Raw genomic sequence first — 16,324 nt, 5'->3', positions numbered from 1 at the left:
TCTTTTTGGAATGAGAGATTTTTAGCCTGATGTCATGGAACTGGAAGAAGAGCCAACATTGTGTGCAAGCTCCTCTAGCCGTGCACAGTGTCGCTGTGAACCTGAAGAGCACTAATTCCCTGAACACCACCACACAAAAATTCTCAGGACAAGCAGGATCCAACATGGGGCTGAGATGCTTCTGCCATTGCTTTCCACCAACGTTCAGTAATGTCTGCAGCCCCTTTATTAGGACACGTGCCCCAAAAGAAGGAGCAAGTGAGCCTGGGTCACAGAAATTGACTGCATGTAGCAACGCTGTGTGGTGAAGTGTCCTTGGAATGCCTTGGAGCTGTGCATGCCTTCCTCAAGCTTCAGTGAGGCAGTGTGTGGAGGAAATTTCCAGAGACACTCAGGCTTGGACAATCAAATATAACATCTTCTCTTAAAGAGAGACAAGTGGCTGTTCTGCTAAGGACTAAATCAAATCCTGAGGCATTTTGTTCAACACTTCCCAAATGTTGGTCCTCAGGAGCTTATTGATGAGTTTGTAGGATTTTGTGAGTCAGGTACAAGTAAGTCCACATCTGCTTTACATTCAGTCTTTCAAATGGGGCCCTTATATTCCAGAAACTTGAGAAAGCCACAACTCAGAGAAATTTGATAATTGAGATTGTATATTTCAATGTTGTAGTAGCTGTTTGGTCCCTGAAAGACCTAATACCTGTACACAATGAAACCTCTGGGGTGAACTGGGCATTTCTGGAGCACATGGGGCTGTAAAGTGTCATTTATTCATGCTCATCACAGAGAGGGTTATCTGCATGTGTTTGCTGAACAGGAACATTGCTTTGAGTGGTGCCAGGTGAAATTATGGATTAAGTGGGAGTTGTACACTGTTCCTCTGTGGAATCAGCTGGTATGGTCTGGCAGCACTGCTTGTTCAAGGAACAGGTAGAAGGAGCAGTGGAGGATGGAACCCTGTAAAGTGAAAAACAAATGGGAAACTGGGGGGCGGGGTGGCTTTCCCCTTGGCAAAAGTTTAAATTCTATCAAAAATACCTGATTTGGGGATTAAAATTAGGGAGGAATGGAGGGATGTCTTTACAGCTTTTTGTGGTTTGTTCCTGGCACCTTCCCAGCCGGTGTATATTGAGAGCAGAGGTGTGTGAGGTAGAAGAGTGGGAATGGCTCAAATTGGATAGATAGTGAGGTTAAAAAATGTATAAAGTTTGTTTCCAAGAAGCAAGAGCTGAACAGTGGCAGTTCCCTCAGAGAAGTGAACAACAAGATGAAGGAGAAAATCCAGGAGAGGGTTATACAAAAATCTAAGAATTAATGCGTTTTGTTCATGAGATATATAAGCAGCTGGACTTCCAAGACTAAAAATGTCAGGCTCCCATTTCAGTTATTCCTTCTTTTCACTATTTGCTCTTCTCTGTCTCTGTTTTGTGTTTTGTTTTGTTTTTTTTTACCTGTGCTTCGTGTAGTTTCTCTGTGGCTATGCATCCAGCACATTTGGCCAGTCGCCCACACCCACACCAAAGGTAAACTGAATACATGAGTTCCTCTTTTGTATACTCACCTCTCCTTGGCAAGGATTGTGCTTTACTCCTGTTGGTTTATTCCTCTTCCTGCACTATCTATAGAGGATCCATTTCAAGTGACCAGTGTGTTGGAGAGCATTTTTTACAGCTTGTTGAATTGGTACAGGGGTACGACTGTGTCACTTAATTCTAGGACTCAACTCAGAAAAACTTTGTAACGATGGGGATTTGATCAGAACCAGGCTCAGCCAAGGTTTTGAGGATTTTTTCCTGATAGTTGAATCATTCTAAATAACTTCAGATGGATCATCTGTGATTTGGCTGTTGCTTACCATGGTGCCACCATTGGCTTCCTCCGAACAACTGCAAATCTCACCCTGTGTTACACTTTTTGAGGCAAGACAGCCCACATGCAAAGAGAGACCCCTGGACTGCATTTCTGCGTTGTTTGGAAATGCTATTATTTTTGGAGGTGGAGGGTTAGTTCTTGTTCAGGGGGGACCTCAGATCCAAGCCTTCAAAGACAAGATAATATGAAATTTTGTCATGATCATCAAAACAGCCTTTTGGCACCTCTTTTAGGTATTTTCTGTTGCATCTCATCTGCTGACTGGTTCTGATAACTTCCCAAACCTTGCTTACTAGTTATTTGGCCATAAGATAGCATATTGTGTGCTAAAGATTTTATGATATAAGCTTTAAGACTCTGCTCACATTTCCACAGCCCCTTGATAACCAGAGGATTAGCTTGCTTTTCAAAATTCAGCTCTTTTCATGGGGCTGAATTTCATCCCTTTTTACTTCTGCAGTATCTTGGATGTTTGGATTTGGAATTCCAATGAGGAGGATCTGACCCAAAATGACTGAAAACCATTAATTCCAGAGGTGGACTCCTTCCCCTCTGTATCCTGGTGAAAATTGTTTCAATTGGAACTTATCACTGGGCCTTGCCCTAGAGTTGTAGTAAAAATAATAGTCTTTCCTGAGTTAGGATATGAGAGAGCTGGAGAGGGCCTTGAGTGATTGGACAAGGGGAATGGCTTTAAACTGAAAATGTTTACTTGAGGTATTAGGAAGAATTTCTTTCCTGTGAGGATGGTGCGGCACTGGCACAGGTTGCCCAGAGAGGCTGTGGATGCCCCATCCCTGGAAGTGTTCAAAGCCAGGTTGGATGGGGCTCTGATCAGCCTGGTCTAGTGGAAGATGTCCCTGCCATGGCACTGGGGTCGGAACTAAATGAACTTTAAGATCCCTTCCAACCCAAACCATTAATAATTCTGTGATTCTGTGGTGGGATTAAATCCAGGAGACAAATGTGCAAAACCTGTCAGAAATGTTTAGACCAGTTTTTTCCTCTGAAGATGTCAACAGGTGATACAGGGAAATGGGAGTTTTGTTGTTGTCATAGTTGATCTTACAACTACACTTTGTATTTTGTAGGTTTTCTAATGAATAATAATTGTTCATATTTGTTCCACTGAGGTAAAGGTGGAACAGCCAAGACAAAAACTATTTTTCATGTATATATATCAATAAGCTTGTAGTTCAAAATAGTGATACTTGGCACTGTTATACAGCCCATGTCACCATTGCATTGGAAGGCACTTTCCAGACTGCACAGCCTTTAGGAGAAAGACTCTCTTCACTATATGATGCTGCAGAATGAGGTGGCCTCAGCTTTCAGTGGTCACCTGAAGGTCACCCCAGTGACATTTCATATAAAATATAACAAACAAAAAGCATCATTTTGCCCAGAAACTGCATGCATGTCACATTGGCATGGCTCAATTTAGTGACCATATAATCCTAAAGAGATGGGAGGATGGTCCTTTGTCCAGAACCTTTCCCCAGAGTGCTGGTGGTGGTACATGCCTTGACCTCCTTCCCGAGCTCTCCCCAAGTATTACATCTTTCTGCATTTCCACTGAAGCAAGCTGCCATCTCCTGATGTGTTTCTGCTGCACCAGCAGCCTTGTCATTCAAGGAGGAGAAGGTGCAAAGAGACAGAAGGAATAACCTCTACCATTTCTGGCTCAGTGACATTTCTCCTTGTAGTTGCCATTCTCCTTGCCTTTTGTCTTGGTGTTACTGCAAACAGCCATGTATGTGTTTGCACTTCCAAAGTTCAGACTGACTTGAAATGGCAGAAAGAGGTGGAATTGAAGCATGTCTGGATGTCATGCTGGTCTGCACATCATTCTAAACTCTCTTCTGCATGCTCCTTTTCTGTAAATCACCTATTTCTCTTCTTTTTCTTGTTTTACTTTTCTGTTTTTGAGTATTTTCCTCCTTTGATGTTGAGTACAGGCTGAGTGCTGCAGTCTGGGGTACAGCACCTGTGAATCCAGCTCATCTTTCCCCATTTAACACAGGTCTCATCCTCCCTTCTACTGGGCTTTGTATGAACACAAGTGAAGAGAGTCTGAGTCCCAAAGATGTTACAGTCTCAGAGTTTGAAAGCTAGGAAGTGTCTAGCCAGGGAAAAGCAGAATGTATCAGCCCTTTCTCCATCAGGCTGTGGGGACTGGGTCTGGTTTTATCTTAAAAAATGCTTCTCCTCTGCAGTAAATCCTGTATTTTCAGTGCCAGGCTATGTTGAGAGGCTGCTCCATTCCTTTTTTTTTTTTAAGTCATTTTGTTGAAGTAAGGGAAGAGGTGTGATTCTCTCCATGCTGGTGTTGAGGTGAGGCAGAAGGAACCACAATTACTTGAGTGGTGTCACCCATCCCTGAAGGATGAAGCTGATGCAAAACACTTGTCAGGTTATTTATTGTACGTCTGAGAGCCTGAAAAGTGCCCATAGGGGTGGTGCCCACCATTGAGAGGGGTCTGTGCACAAATGTCAGACCCCGAAATGTCATCCCTGAATGGGATGATGTGGTCTTGACAGGGGGAGCCCAGACTGCTCTGACTACTTGGACAGGAAGACAAGCGGCTCTCTGGTCACTGTCCCTTCCTTCCAACCCCTCCCAGCAAAAAGCCCTCAGATGTAAGGATGGAGATGGCACCGCTGCTTTTTGCCAGATCTGGATGCATGCAGGAAAGAAATGCAAGGCACCAGCAAGCTGGAGAGGCATTTCTTGCTGTCTGGGAGCAAACCACTCGTGCATTCCCTTGTAGACCCTTGTACAAAGTTTTGCTCCCTTCCTAACACCATGGCTTAAAAATGATCTCTCCCAGCCAAGCCCAAACTGACTAAAATTTGGCTAACATGCAATTGTTTTGGACTGCCAGCCCTGCTCCTGCATCTGTTGCTGCTTCCAACCCCTGTGGCTATCCTTCCCCACCTCAAGGAGGTGACCTCGTGTGCATAATTAGCAATGTGATGAGAAAACATTCATCAAAGCCTTTCAAATCAGGATTCTTGCTGAAACAGCCTTTTCCTCAGAAAATCTGCAACAAAATAGGAGTATCAGACTCTCCAGTGCTCTGCAGGTAGCAGCTGTATCCATTAATTACCCCAGATTTGTTAACAGTTTGTCCTTCTGGGGAGGATTTTGCTGGGAGAGATCACTGGTAGCCCCCCATGCTGTTCTTGGCAAGCAGGCCAGGTTTTTGTGGTGTTTGCATGAGCTGGGTTTTCTCTTGTTGGAATTCCATGACGACTTTATGCTTGTGTTGATTGGGTTTGTCTCAACATCGCATCCGACCTGAGCTGTGTAAACTCCCTGTTTGTGGCAAAGGGGTTGGACTAGAGGGAATTTGTAATCCCTTCTGATCCAAACTATTCTGTAATTCTATGGAATTCCTCAGTTTTGGGGGGCGGGAGTGTTAAAGGTTATTAGTGATATGTGGTGAAGCACATGTAAAAAATTTAGCAAAAGTAGAAATAAACACAGTAACAGAAATGTGCAGATGAACACTGTAAAACATGGCAGCAAGGCCAGTGCAGATGAGGATTTTGTGACTCCACATATGGCTTGACCACCTGCAAATAAGAGGATATTTGAAAGAAAAAATGCATTAAAATCCTGCTGGAATTCTCCCTTTGGGAATTCTCTAGCCATCAGGTCATGTCACAGGTCATGTTACATGCTCAGCCTCTCTCTAGTTAAGAGGGAGTTGCTTCCTGATACCAACTCTTCTTCCAGCCCTCCAGCATTACCTGCTGCCCCACAAAGGCTCCCTGAGCACCAGATCCCACTAGACACACAGCACCACTGTGACTGATGTGAAATGAGCTCAGGTAATAGTGTCTGGCACATGAAATGAGCTAGGGACTTGATTTGGAGGTGGTTTAACAAGGTTTTCCCAGAGCAGGAAGAAGGGACTATTAAGAGAAACATACAGTCTCATTCAGAAACACTTGCCCCAAAATAGAGTGGATTATTAATCTGACCAGGAAAGCTGAACCAAGAAAAATACTCCAAATCTTCCTGATCTCACTAAATACTCACCTCATTTAGTCTAGTTAATATTCTTCTCCAAAAGCAGCTCAAATCTGTGGTAGTACAGGCTGAGGAATCTCAGCAGAAGTTTCTGGAACTGTTGCAGAGTCACCCGGCAACAAGCATTCTCCTGGGTTATTTTTTACCCTAAATGAGTCTCTGGTTCTTGTTCCAGGGAGCAGGAGGAGCCCTGCCTGACACAAGGAACCATGACAGAGGATTTGGCATGCCCATGCTGCAATGCATGGGGACAGGGAAGCCCACACTGCTCCTGAGAGCATCCCTGGGCAGGTGCACTGCCCCAAGCTGTAATACAGAGAATTTTGATGGCCCTGTTTGCTCCTATGGGCAGATCTGCCTCATAGCTCTGCACAGGGAAGAGGGGTTTTCCAGTCACACAGGGAGGTTCAAGCAGGAGAAATTAAATCATGGCACTTTTCCTGCCTGCACGGAGCCACATGGAGTAGGCTGCCATAGCCCAGCCATTGCAAGTTCACAGGCTCTGCCCTTCCCCTCTTCTGCCACAACTTTCAGCCACCTCTGGCCCACTCCCCCTCCAGCCCTGGCTGTTGCAGGAGGTTCCTGGGGACGCGGCCAGAGGGGAAAGTCAGTGTTATCCTTTCATTTCCTGAGTGCGCTGCTGTGCTGCGGTTTTGCAGGGAGCGGAGACGAGGAAGCGCTCGCCGACGCTCAGCAGCCAGTTCAAGCGCTCCCTGGAGCTGCTGATGAGGACTCTCAGCGTGTGCCAGCCCTTTTTTGTCCGCTGCATCAAGCCCAATGAGTACAAGAAGCCCATGGTAAGTCCTGCTTTTCTCTCCTGGTTGCTTTTTGTATGGGACTGCCTGTGGGGTCATTCTGCTCTGGAGCTACTGGCAAAACTCCTTTGGGCATCAGTGGAGACAGGATTGAGCCTGCATGCTTGGAAAAGCAACCCACAGCCTGCTGTGCAAGCAACAGAGTCACTAAAGGATTGGAAAAATCAGGCACTTGCTTTCCAGTCCTACAGCACCCCAAAACTTTTTGCAGAGCATAGCTCCTGGCCCTGCCTTTCTTCTCAAGGATGATCTCAAGGATTTCACCCTGCAGCCCCTTATCCTATAGGAAATTCCTCTCCATTTCCATAGGGGGTAGGGTCCTTCCTGCCAGAGACTTCAGCTGAGCCATAGGTTTAGTTCTATGGCAGAGTTCAGTGCTTTCTGAAAGTCATCTTCCCGTGCGTGTTTTCCTAAAAATCTTTGCTCACATTGGATCTCCCTTATTTTAAATCCTGTTTGGTCATTTCCACTGCCTATTTTTTTTTCCTCACCGATTCCAAAAGCATGGTTCTAAAAGCAGAGGAAGAAAGAGGCAAAATAGCACAGAGAGAATGTAAGAGGAGTTATTTATCTTGCTCCAGTTCACAGTGATTTGCTTCAAAAGCAATGAACATTATGGGGGTAAACTTTTGGGAGCCAATAAGAAGGAAGGAGAGGGCTCTCAACCCCCTGACCACAAACTGCTCATGGAAGGGATCTCAGAGTTTTGCAGCAGAAGGCAGGTGATAAGGTGGGTGCTGCATGCCCTGATCCCACTCCCCACACCTTGCAGGATCAGACACTGATGCTGTGAGCAATCCTGTTTCCTGCTCACCAAACTTAATTGTGGTACTGCTTGGAAAGGAAGAGCTTTATTTAATAAATAATCTAGTCAGGGCTGGAGCTTCATCTAAAGTCGGTGTCTGTTAGCAAAGCTCAGCTGCGTGCAAAAAAGCATAAAATCCTGAATTTCAGGGCTGTTATCTACAAGCAGTGTTTGTTTGAAACTTATTTTTACTGTTCAGAGAACCTAATAAGATGTAGAACAAAAGGTCTGGTGGGTCTCTCAGACCATTTTACTGTGCTCTTATCCTAGTTTTGGTGAGAGTAAAAGCCTGTTAATGGAATATTTTGGGTAAATATTTAACAATATGTCTGATGTGTGATTATCATCTGAGCAGAGATTAGAACAAGACCTTCTTTTTGGACATAGGCGATGTTGAGAAATAGGTGTACGTCCTGAACTGATGTTAGCAACTTATTTTATATGCCCTGATTATGAACTGTTTTTACACCTAGGTGTCTGGAATTCAGTCTGGTATTTTGACTTCTGCATAGGAAGTCTGTATTTCATCAGGTCTTACAAATACTAAGCCAGAAGTCTCTGTTCAATCTATTTGTCTACAAAACTTTCAGTGGGACAGGAAAACAATTTCAAGTTTGAAAGAATCAGACAAAGAGAAATTAATCTCCCCATGAAACAAATAAGTGGGTGAGCTTACACTAAATCAGAGACTGCAGTGTGACATGAAATGTGATTTCTTGCTAAATTTAATTTTGGCCTTGGCTTAATAAACCAAAGGAAAAGGAATCCCAGATAAAGGCACACAGAGCTGTGCAGGGTGACTGCAAAAGAGAACATTGTCTGTCCCTGCCTTTGAAGGAAAACGTACTGATAGTGATAGGAAATGGCATAGCGGAAGTGAAAGGTCAGTGGAAAGTCCTGGCTGTTTGTTACTTTATGTTATTCTAAAACTTTTACTTCCTTCTGAAATGTGCTTTAGCGGGGGGAAAAATTGTTTGTATCGCGATGCTGGCTGAAGTTCTCTGGGTCCGTATATCATCCCATGTTCCTGCTTCTGAGCATTGTTCTGATTAGTCGAAGAAAAAGGCGTGGGATGAATTAGATAACAAAACCATGCAAAGAAAATCAAAAATGTCTCCAGCAATCTGTGCCTCATCAGGCCCATGTGGAGGAGAGCACGGTTGCCCATAAGTGCTATGAACTAGCCCTGAAAGATTTGTACTCAAACCCCTGGTGATTTGATTTGGTGTCCTGTAACCTCCCCAGCTGTTTGATCGGGAGCTGTGCGTCCGTCAGCTGAGGTACTCTGGGATGATGGAGACCATCCGCATCCGCCGGGCTGGGTACCCCATCCGCTACACCTTCGTGGAGTTCGTGGACCGCTACCGGGTGCTCATGCCAGGGGTGAAGCCAGCCTACAAGCAGGTGAGAATCCTCCTTCACAGGTGGTGAGTGCTCTCTGCTGGGCAATCTCCAGAGATAGTTATGGGGTGTGCCTCCTCTCCAAAATCAATTGTGCAGCATTTGATCCCCAGGTGTCACTGTGGTGCTCTGGGCTTTCCAAGTGAAGTAGAATGGTTACAGGGCTGGCAGGGACAGGTACCGTATTCAGGCTGTCTGTCTCACTCATCTTAAACAAAGTGACAGTAAAGCCATAAAAACCTCACTAGCAGAAAAGTGCAGGATTTGGGACCAGAAAAGGTTTACACTGAGCCTGGGAGGAGCAATGGATGAGTCTGGTCCTGGTGAATCCCAACTCCTTTTCTGTCAGGGTGATCTGCGTGGGACATGCCAGCGCATTGCTGAAGCAGTGCTGGGGAAGGATGATGACTGGCAGATTGGCAAGACAAAGATATTTCTAAAGGTGGGTGGTTCTCCACATTCCCTCTTGGGATCCATCTTGGATCCTTGCCTCTGGACGTGTCTCCTACCGTTTCCTTTTCATCACAAGACATGCCTGTTTTCCATGGTCTCTGGGCTGGCGTGTCAGTGAGTAGAGCCTGGCTTAAGGCAGAACATTTGGGGCCAGTTTAGGAGCTGCAGGTAGGAGGAAGTCCTGGCATGGTGCCAGCTCTGATGCATTCACAAATCCATACTGACACAAAAGTGGTCACATCCAGTGCACAGCCTTTTCCCTCCTGGGCTGAGTGGTTCAGCTTCCTCTCCTGCCTTCACCCAAAAAGCACAGCAGCAGGAGGGATGCCCATGCAGAGCCCTGCAGAGAGAGGAACATGAGCACAACAGGCTCATTTTGCTTTCTGCACATCCTTGTGCAACTCGAGATGTGCTTACAGTCTCCTTTTCTGCATCAGTCCAGCTGATACAGAACAGTCTAACACTGCAGGTCCCCTGCAGCCCCTTACACACTCATCTTTCCTTACAAACCCATTCCTCTGCTGTTCTTGGAAGGTGAGGCTTCTCTCGAGCAAAAATCACAGTGATAAACTGTGATTGCTTACATCTAAATTCACCCCCAAATCCCACTGCCAGCACAAACACCCCCATCTCTTCCCCAGAACTTGTTGGCAATAGTTGCTCTTTCCAGAGCCTGTTATCAAGATTTCACAGCTGTCAGGGCAGGAAACAGAGAAATTGGGAGGCCCTGAGGGGCCATGGGAGGTCGAGCAAAGCAGGAAACATGTGGAACTGCCTCTGCTGCACGCAGTGCGGCATGGCTCAGCTTGTCACAACTGGGAAAGAAAGCTGCATCACACACAACATGGGAGGAATCAGAATAAAGCTTGGATTGGTGCATCTGAAAGCTTCAGGGCAAAGGAAATTCAGTGTTTTGAGGAGCTTTTTTTTCCTCAGGTTAGGGAAGCATTGCAATTTTGGCTGGAAGAAGTGATGGGACCCAACACCAGGTAGCCTGGAGTTTGTTTGCAAACCTCTCCAGTGCTCCTAGGAGCTGCTCCTATGGCTGAAAGCACTAGGAAGGAGCTCTGCAGGGAAGGGCAGTGTAATTAAGCTGTTTTCAGACTGTGAAGTATTGCATTTGCAGTTTCTGGATGACCTGGTTTATTTGGGAATGAAGACTAGAGATCACTAGGGTTTGTGTTAGGACTTCGCCAGTGAGCAGGTGGGGTAATACTTGGGATGTAAAATGACCCCAGAGTTTATTTTGGACAGCTGTCCTGGGGAAGGGTCTTTTACCACCCACTCTGACCACATATCAGGCAGAGGGAGAGCCTGAGACATTGGTGTTGCGTTCCTTCCTCCCACAGGACCACCACGACATGCTGCTGGAGATTGAGAGAGACAAGGCCATCACGGACAAAGTCATCCTCATCCAGAAGGTGGTCCGTGGGTATAAAGACAGGTAGGTATGAGCCCCATGGCCAAATGGGAGGTGGGCTATGTGGGATGCTTCATCCAACAAGTGGGTCCTGGAGGCTGCACCACTTCTTTGGTGCCCAGATGACCAGAGGGGACCCCTGATGTGTTGGCACTCAGGTGCAGCAAGTACTGGAGGAAAACAGTAGAGGAAACAAGAGGATAACTGTGTTATCTGCCTCAAACCTGCACAGAATAGGACCTTCTGTCCCTGTTCAGGGATGTGGTGTTTGCTATGACAGTACAGCGGTGGGCTCTGAACCAGCTGAAGGCCATTCTGAGGCCATGATCTCCCATCTGTGGAGATCCCCACAAGACTGCAGAGGGAACACTGGGTCACTACTGCTACTAAAGTTGCTCTCCCCAAAGCCCAAGGGGTTCAGAACTCTTCCCTTTGCAACCCAGTTTCGAGACATGAGAAGAGGACAAGGTAGCTCATGGCACCATTGTGGATGAAGAGGGGGAGCCACAGCCAAGGACAAGCTTCACCTATGAAGGAGGGACAGTTCTTGGGGTTTTATGTTCTTTGATTGTCCAAGCTGCAGCTGTGGCTCAGGTTGTGCTTTGCAGAAAGGGCACATGCTAAATAACTCATCTTTCACACACTGATCGTAGTGATACAAGACCCCCAAGGCCTCCCAACACAATTGTCTCCATGTTGTCTGGAGGTAGGATCAGATCAGGCTGAGAAGGACTGGAGGAGCGGATAGGGATAGCAGCATGTTGTTGGTGAGGTTGTTGGTGAGGATCATTTGGATTCAATCCATTTTTAGGTGCTAGAATGAAATGGGAAGGACACAAGGGGAAGAGGTTTTAGATGTGAGAAGATGATGCTAGGCTGGGATTCCTATAATCTCCTGTTCTTCCCATTCCCAAAATGCAGCATAATCTCCCTGCAGAGACCTCTCAGAGAGAGTGCCTACAGATGTTTTTATGAAAGCAAGGAAGGATGGGGAAGGAGACATTTTCAAGCCAAAAATGCGGTGGTTATTCCACCTGGACCCTCAGATTCAAATCTCCAAGAAATAAGGCCCAGGAGATGAGGATAACTTGTGGCCAAACCACAGAGGCAAATGATTGGAATGCTTTTGCAGGTCCAATTTCCTGAAAGTGAGAAATTCAGTCCTGATGATTCAGAGATACTGGCGTGGACATAACTGCAGGAAGAACTATGGTGCTGTAAGTACAGGGGTGCTTCCTCACACCTCTGCCTTCCCACCTCTCTAACCTGGGACATACATAAGGGTTTCCTGGTTCAAAATGTCCCATTGAATGTTGGAAGTGGTGAGGTTGGCTTTTATCAGTTGGAGTGATGAATGGAAGTTTGCTCTTTTGCTTTGTCATCTCATTGAAGAGACCACCTTCTAGCTGTCCTCACCCCCGTGACTTATATGTCCATTGCACCAGCTGGTCATTTGGGGTTTTGTAAGCCTTCCCCTAGTTTCCAGATGAGTGAAAACTCAAGAGCGGCTTCCTCTAAAAAATGTACTCCATCTCCATGTGGGACCATATTTGGGCTTCTCACCCTCCCAGTCCATAGTCCTGTTCTCTCCCTGTTCCAACTGGTTTTGACCCAACAGCAGGGTCTTTTGGAAAGTGTGTTAAGGTCTAAAGTATCTCAATATAATCTTTCAAGCCTGCAACTTGATAGAAATAGCCACTTCCAGGCTGGCTAGGATGCTGCCTCCTGCCATCAAACAGCACCTTGACTGTCAGGCAGGGGTTTTGCAGGATGCTGGACCTCTGTAGGAGTCACCCTCATGGCTTATGGCTACCTTGGGATGGCCAACCTGAGGCCTCTCAGAGACTCAGTGGGGATGAAATTGTGTTTGTCCTTCCTGGGCTTTGAATCAATGCAGCAGCCAGATGGCTTCATTTCTCCACCCTCTTGGAGAACCTCCCTCCAGAAGGTTTGCTGTCGTGGGGACTGATTTCAGTGGCCCTTATTTACAGCCATGCAAGCAGGAGATTAGCAGTGGAAACCTGCTTAGGGTGGGTGAGCCCCTGGCTGGCGGGGCGGTCTCATCCTGCTCCCTCTGGCAGATGCGGATTGGCTTCCTGAGGCTGCAGGCCCTGTACCGATCCCGCAAGCTCCACAAGCAGTACCACATGGCTCGCCGGCGCATCATCGAGTTCCAGGCACGGTGCCGGGGCTACCTGGTCCGCAGGGCTTTCCGGCACCGCCTCTGGGCCGTCCTCACCGTGCAGGCCTACGCCCGTGGCATGATCGCCCGAAGGCTCTACAAGCGCCTCCGGGGGGAGGTAAGTACCGTGGAGGAGAAACGGAGATGGGGAGAGGGGAGAAATACATGCTTCTGCGTTGTGTGCTCTTGGGATCCAATTTTAAAGGGAAAAAAAATTTCCAAAAATAATTAGATGCCTATTCAGAAAGGCTCTTCTGTTTATTCCCGCAGTATTATCGACGCCTGGAAGCAGAGAAACTTCGGCTGGCAGAAGAGGAACGACTTCGAAAGGAGATGAGTGCCAAGAAAGCCAAAGAAGAAGCAGAAAAGAAACACCAAGTACATGGGGACTGATCTCTTTGTGGGGTTCTGTCTGTTCTCCAGGAACTAGTTTTGCTTCTTTGAGAGGCAATGACAAAAATATCTAAGGGCTTTCTACCCTGCTTGAGTGGTTTGTATTTAATTCACCAAAGTACTCTGTGCTCTATTAGTTTGAGTCTGCTCCAGAATTTCTGATTTGCTGCCCAGGAATGCCAGAGATTATAGTTATTATTCACTTTTGCTATTGTATAAAGGGGGAACTGGGACACTCTGTGTGTGTGGACATGCAAGGCTGTTGTATAAAAGAAAAAAATTAGGTCAGTGAGAGTTTCTGTGCATGGACCAGCACCCCTAAACAGGCACTAAGGAATGGGGAAAATGCATTGCTTTGTCCTTCTGCAGTTGGGAAACTGAGACATGGACATGTCACTGATTTGCTCCAAGTCATGATACGGATAGAGTGCCCTAAGCACCAGGCAGCCTGCCTTCCTAAATCCATGCCCTGTGGAATTTACTGCCAGCTCTTTGGAAGGAGCAGTTAAGTCATTGCACTTCTCCTTTTGCAGGTGCGCCTGGCCCAGCTGGCACGGGAAGATGCAGAGAGAGAAGTAAAGGAGAAAGAGGAAGCACGTCGGAAGAAAGAGCTCTTAGAAAAAATGGAGAGAGCTCGCAATGAGCCAGTGAATGACTCAGAAATGGTGGACAAAATGTTTGGATTCCTGGGGACAACCTCCTCCCTTCCTGGCCAGGAGGGACAGGCACCCAATGGCTTCGAGGTACTAGAGATGTACAGGAGCCTAGCTATCATATGACAGGCATTGGCAAAACATTAATAGATCAAGGAAGAGTACAGTAATAAAAAAGTGAATCTCTGAAGGCTTCCTTCAAGGTCAGGCTCTCCTGTGTGACCCCAGAGGGTTATTGTGCTGTGGCTAGAGATGGGCAGGCATCCTGGCATCTTTCCCTGGGACTACCAAATAGAGGAGAGCACTATCGCTATTGGGTCATCAAGGACTTGTGGCCTTTGAGATCTTTCCTTTTAGGTTCATCGCAGCACATGGCATTTAGCTCTTAGGCATCCTTTCCTCATGATATGCGTAGGGCATGCTTGTTGTCTCGTCTACTGCTCTGGGGATATTCCTGGGCATAGGCATGTCCTTCAAAGCTTGGGCTTTGCATGGGCTCTAGAGCTATATTCCATGTTTTTCCTCCAGCTGACTTTTTGTTGTGGGATGGAAATCAGACTGGCAGAAAAGTCAGGCCCAAAGGGAAATGGCAGTTTGATATCCAAAGCCATGCTGAGTGTCTGACATTTCCTTCTACAACAGGATCTTGAGCAAGTCCAGAAGGAGCTGGAGGAAGAGGACCTGGATGCAGCATTGCCTCTCCCTGAGGAGGAGGAAGAAGACCTCTCAGAGTACAAATTTGCCAAGTTTGCTGCTACGTATTTCCAGGGCACAACAACACACACGTACATTCGCCGGCCCCTCAAGCAGCCTCTCTTGTACCATGAAGATGAAGGAGACCAGTTGGTGAGGCAGGAGATGAAAAACCTTGAGCAGGGCTGGGTGGGTTGGAGCAAACCTGGGTAACCCTCCAGCCAAAGGGAGTTTCCATTTTGGGATACACTCATCTGCTACGCATGTGTCCATGGCCACTGTCCCACCAGTATGCTTTGAGTGCTGGTAAGACGGGGAATATCAGAGGGATCGAGCATTAAAGAGGAGGGTCCCTCTCTGTACCTTGGTGTTAAGACAATGAGGTGCTCAGGGCATGGGCAATGGAAATTGTTGCTTCAGTACCACTTGTAAAGATTCTAGGGAGCTGGAAAAGTTGCTTCTTACGTTGTCATAATCACCAGTGCAGAGCTAGAAGAGAAGAACTGTTTGTCCCATAGCCAGCAGTACAAGAGCAGAAATGGATTGAACCTGCATGCCTATAATGCATATTACATTACCCATGAGCTTGCCTTCACTGTGGTTCTTCTTCCCCTGTGGGTCAGGAGCTGTCAGTCCCTGCCTCTTGGTAAGTTTGGCATCCCCTGTCAAGCAGCAAACCCCTTGTAGGGTTCACAGACACATTGATGGTGGCACAAACAGAGCCACACAGAATGTGTGGTCCCAGCCAGCAGCCTGCCCAGCATTCAGAGAGGATATGTGCTGCAGGCAAAACTGTTACGTGTGGCACAAGGAAGTATTTTATCTCCTGCAGATGTACAGAGACCACTGTGGGGATCCTGATGGATTCAGCATTGCTGGACCACCCCCTCCACTGCCCTGGTGTGAGCTAACAGGCTGTGACTTTCCTTTCAAATAGGCGGCACTTGCTGTATGGATCACTATCCTGCGTTTCATGGGAGACCTCCCTGAGCCGAAATACCACACAGCCATGAGTGATGGTGGTGAGAAGATACCAGTAATGACAAAAATCTATGAGACTCTTGGGAAGAAGACCTATAAGAAAGAGCTGCAGGCTCTGCAGGGAGAAGGAGAGGTAACTGTTGTGGCTGTAAAAGAGGTGTTGTTATTGTTAGGTCTTGGATATTGAAATGTGCTGGAAAGAAACAACTTGTGGGGTTTGCTGCAGGCAATCAGTTTGTTGATTTTGTTTGCACTTATGCTATGAAGTGAGAAATGCCTGTGATCCTGTCCCTTCCTCACAGGGAGAACTGAATGTCCGCCAGCTGAATGTTCCCCAGTGAAGGAAGTGCCCTGATATCTCTCACGGGACTTTGATCTCTCTCCTCCACCCTGCAGGGCTAAAGTACAGGGGGGAATGCAATGTCCTATGTTTCTTATTTGGAGATTTCCTTTTGATCTTCCCTGAGTCAGAAGAGACTAAATTAAAAGTGTGCCCTTAATCTTGGAGCAGGAAGTGATTAGTTACCAGGAGATTAAGCTGTGGAAATAAATTTTTTTTAAAAAACCAAATCCCTATTGCATCCTGAGTGCCTTCTGGATGTCACTGGAGGATT

General features: G+C 46.7%; 1 protein-coding gene across 6 annotated transcripts in view; it reads left to right on the top strand.

Annotated features, from left to right (window-relative positions):
- The window catches only part of MYO7A (myosin VIIA), a 97,945-nt gene that overhangs the window by 58,468 nt on the left and 23,153 nt on the right, over window positions 1-16,324 (top strand). For 3 of the 6 annotated variants that reach the window (XM_077174112.1, XM_077174114.1, XM_077174111.1), the window contains 11 exons: window positions 1,470-1,526; window positions 6,574-6,711; window positions 8,780-8,938; window positions 9,285-9,377; window positions 10,738-10,832; window positions 11,941-12,025; window positions 12,890-13,108; window positions 13,261-13,368; window positions 13,917-14,126; window positions 14,679-14,882; window positions 15,667-15,843. In XM_077174112.1, the coding sequence (XP_077030227.1) occupies window positions 1,470-1,526; window positions 6,574-6,711; window positions 8,780-8,938; window positions 9,285-9,377; window positions 10,738-10,832; window positions 11,941-12,025; window positions 12,890-13,108; window positions 13,261-13,368; window positions 13,917-14,126; window positions 14,679-14,882; window positions 15,667-15,843 (1,545 nt within the window). The remainder of the gene's footprint in view (window positions 1-1,469; window positions 1,527-6,573; window positions 6,712-8,779; window positions 8,939-9,284; window positions 9,378-10,737; window positions 10,833-11,940; window positions 12,026-12,889; window positions 13,109-13,260; window positions 13,369-13,916; window positions 14,127-14,678; window positions 14,883-15,666; window positions 15,844-16,324) is intronic. The other 3 variants (XM_054654307.2, XM_077174115.1, XM_077174113.1) reach the window with 1 other exon arrangement.

This window comes from Agelaius phoeniceus, chromosome 2 (genome assembly GCF_051311805.1).
Source record: "Agelaius phoeniceus isolate bAgePho1 chromosome 2, bAgePho1.hap1, whole genome shotgun sequence".
Classification (NCBI taxonomy): domain Eukaryota; kingdom Metazoa; phylum Chordata; class Aves; order Passeriformes; family Icteridae; genus Agelaius; species Agelaius phoeniceus.
Note: the sequence above shows the minus strand (reverse complement) of the source record. Positions and strands in the feature narration are given on the sequence as shown.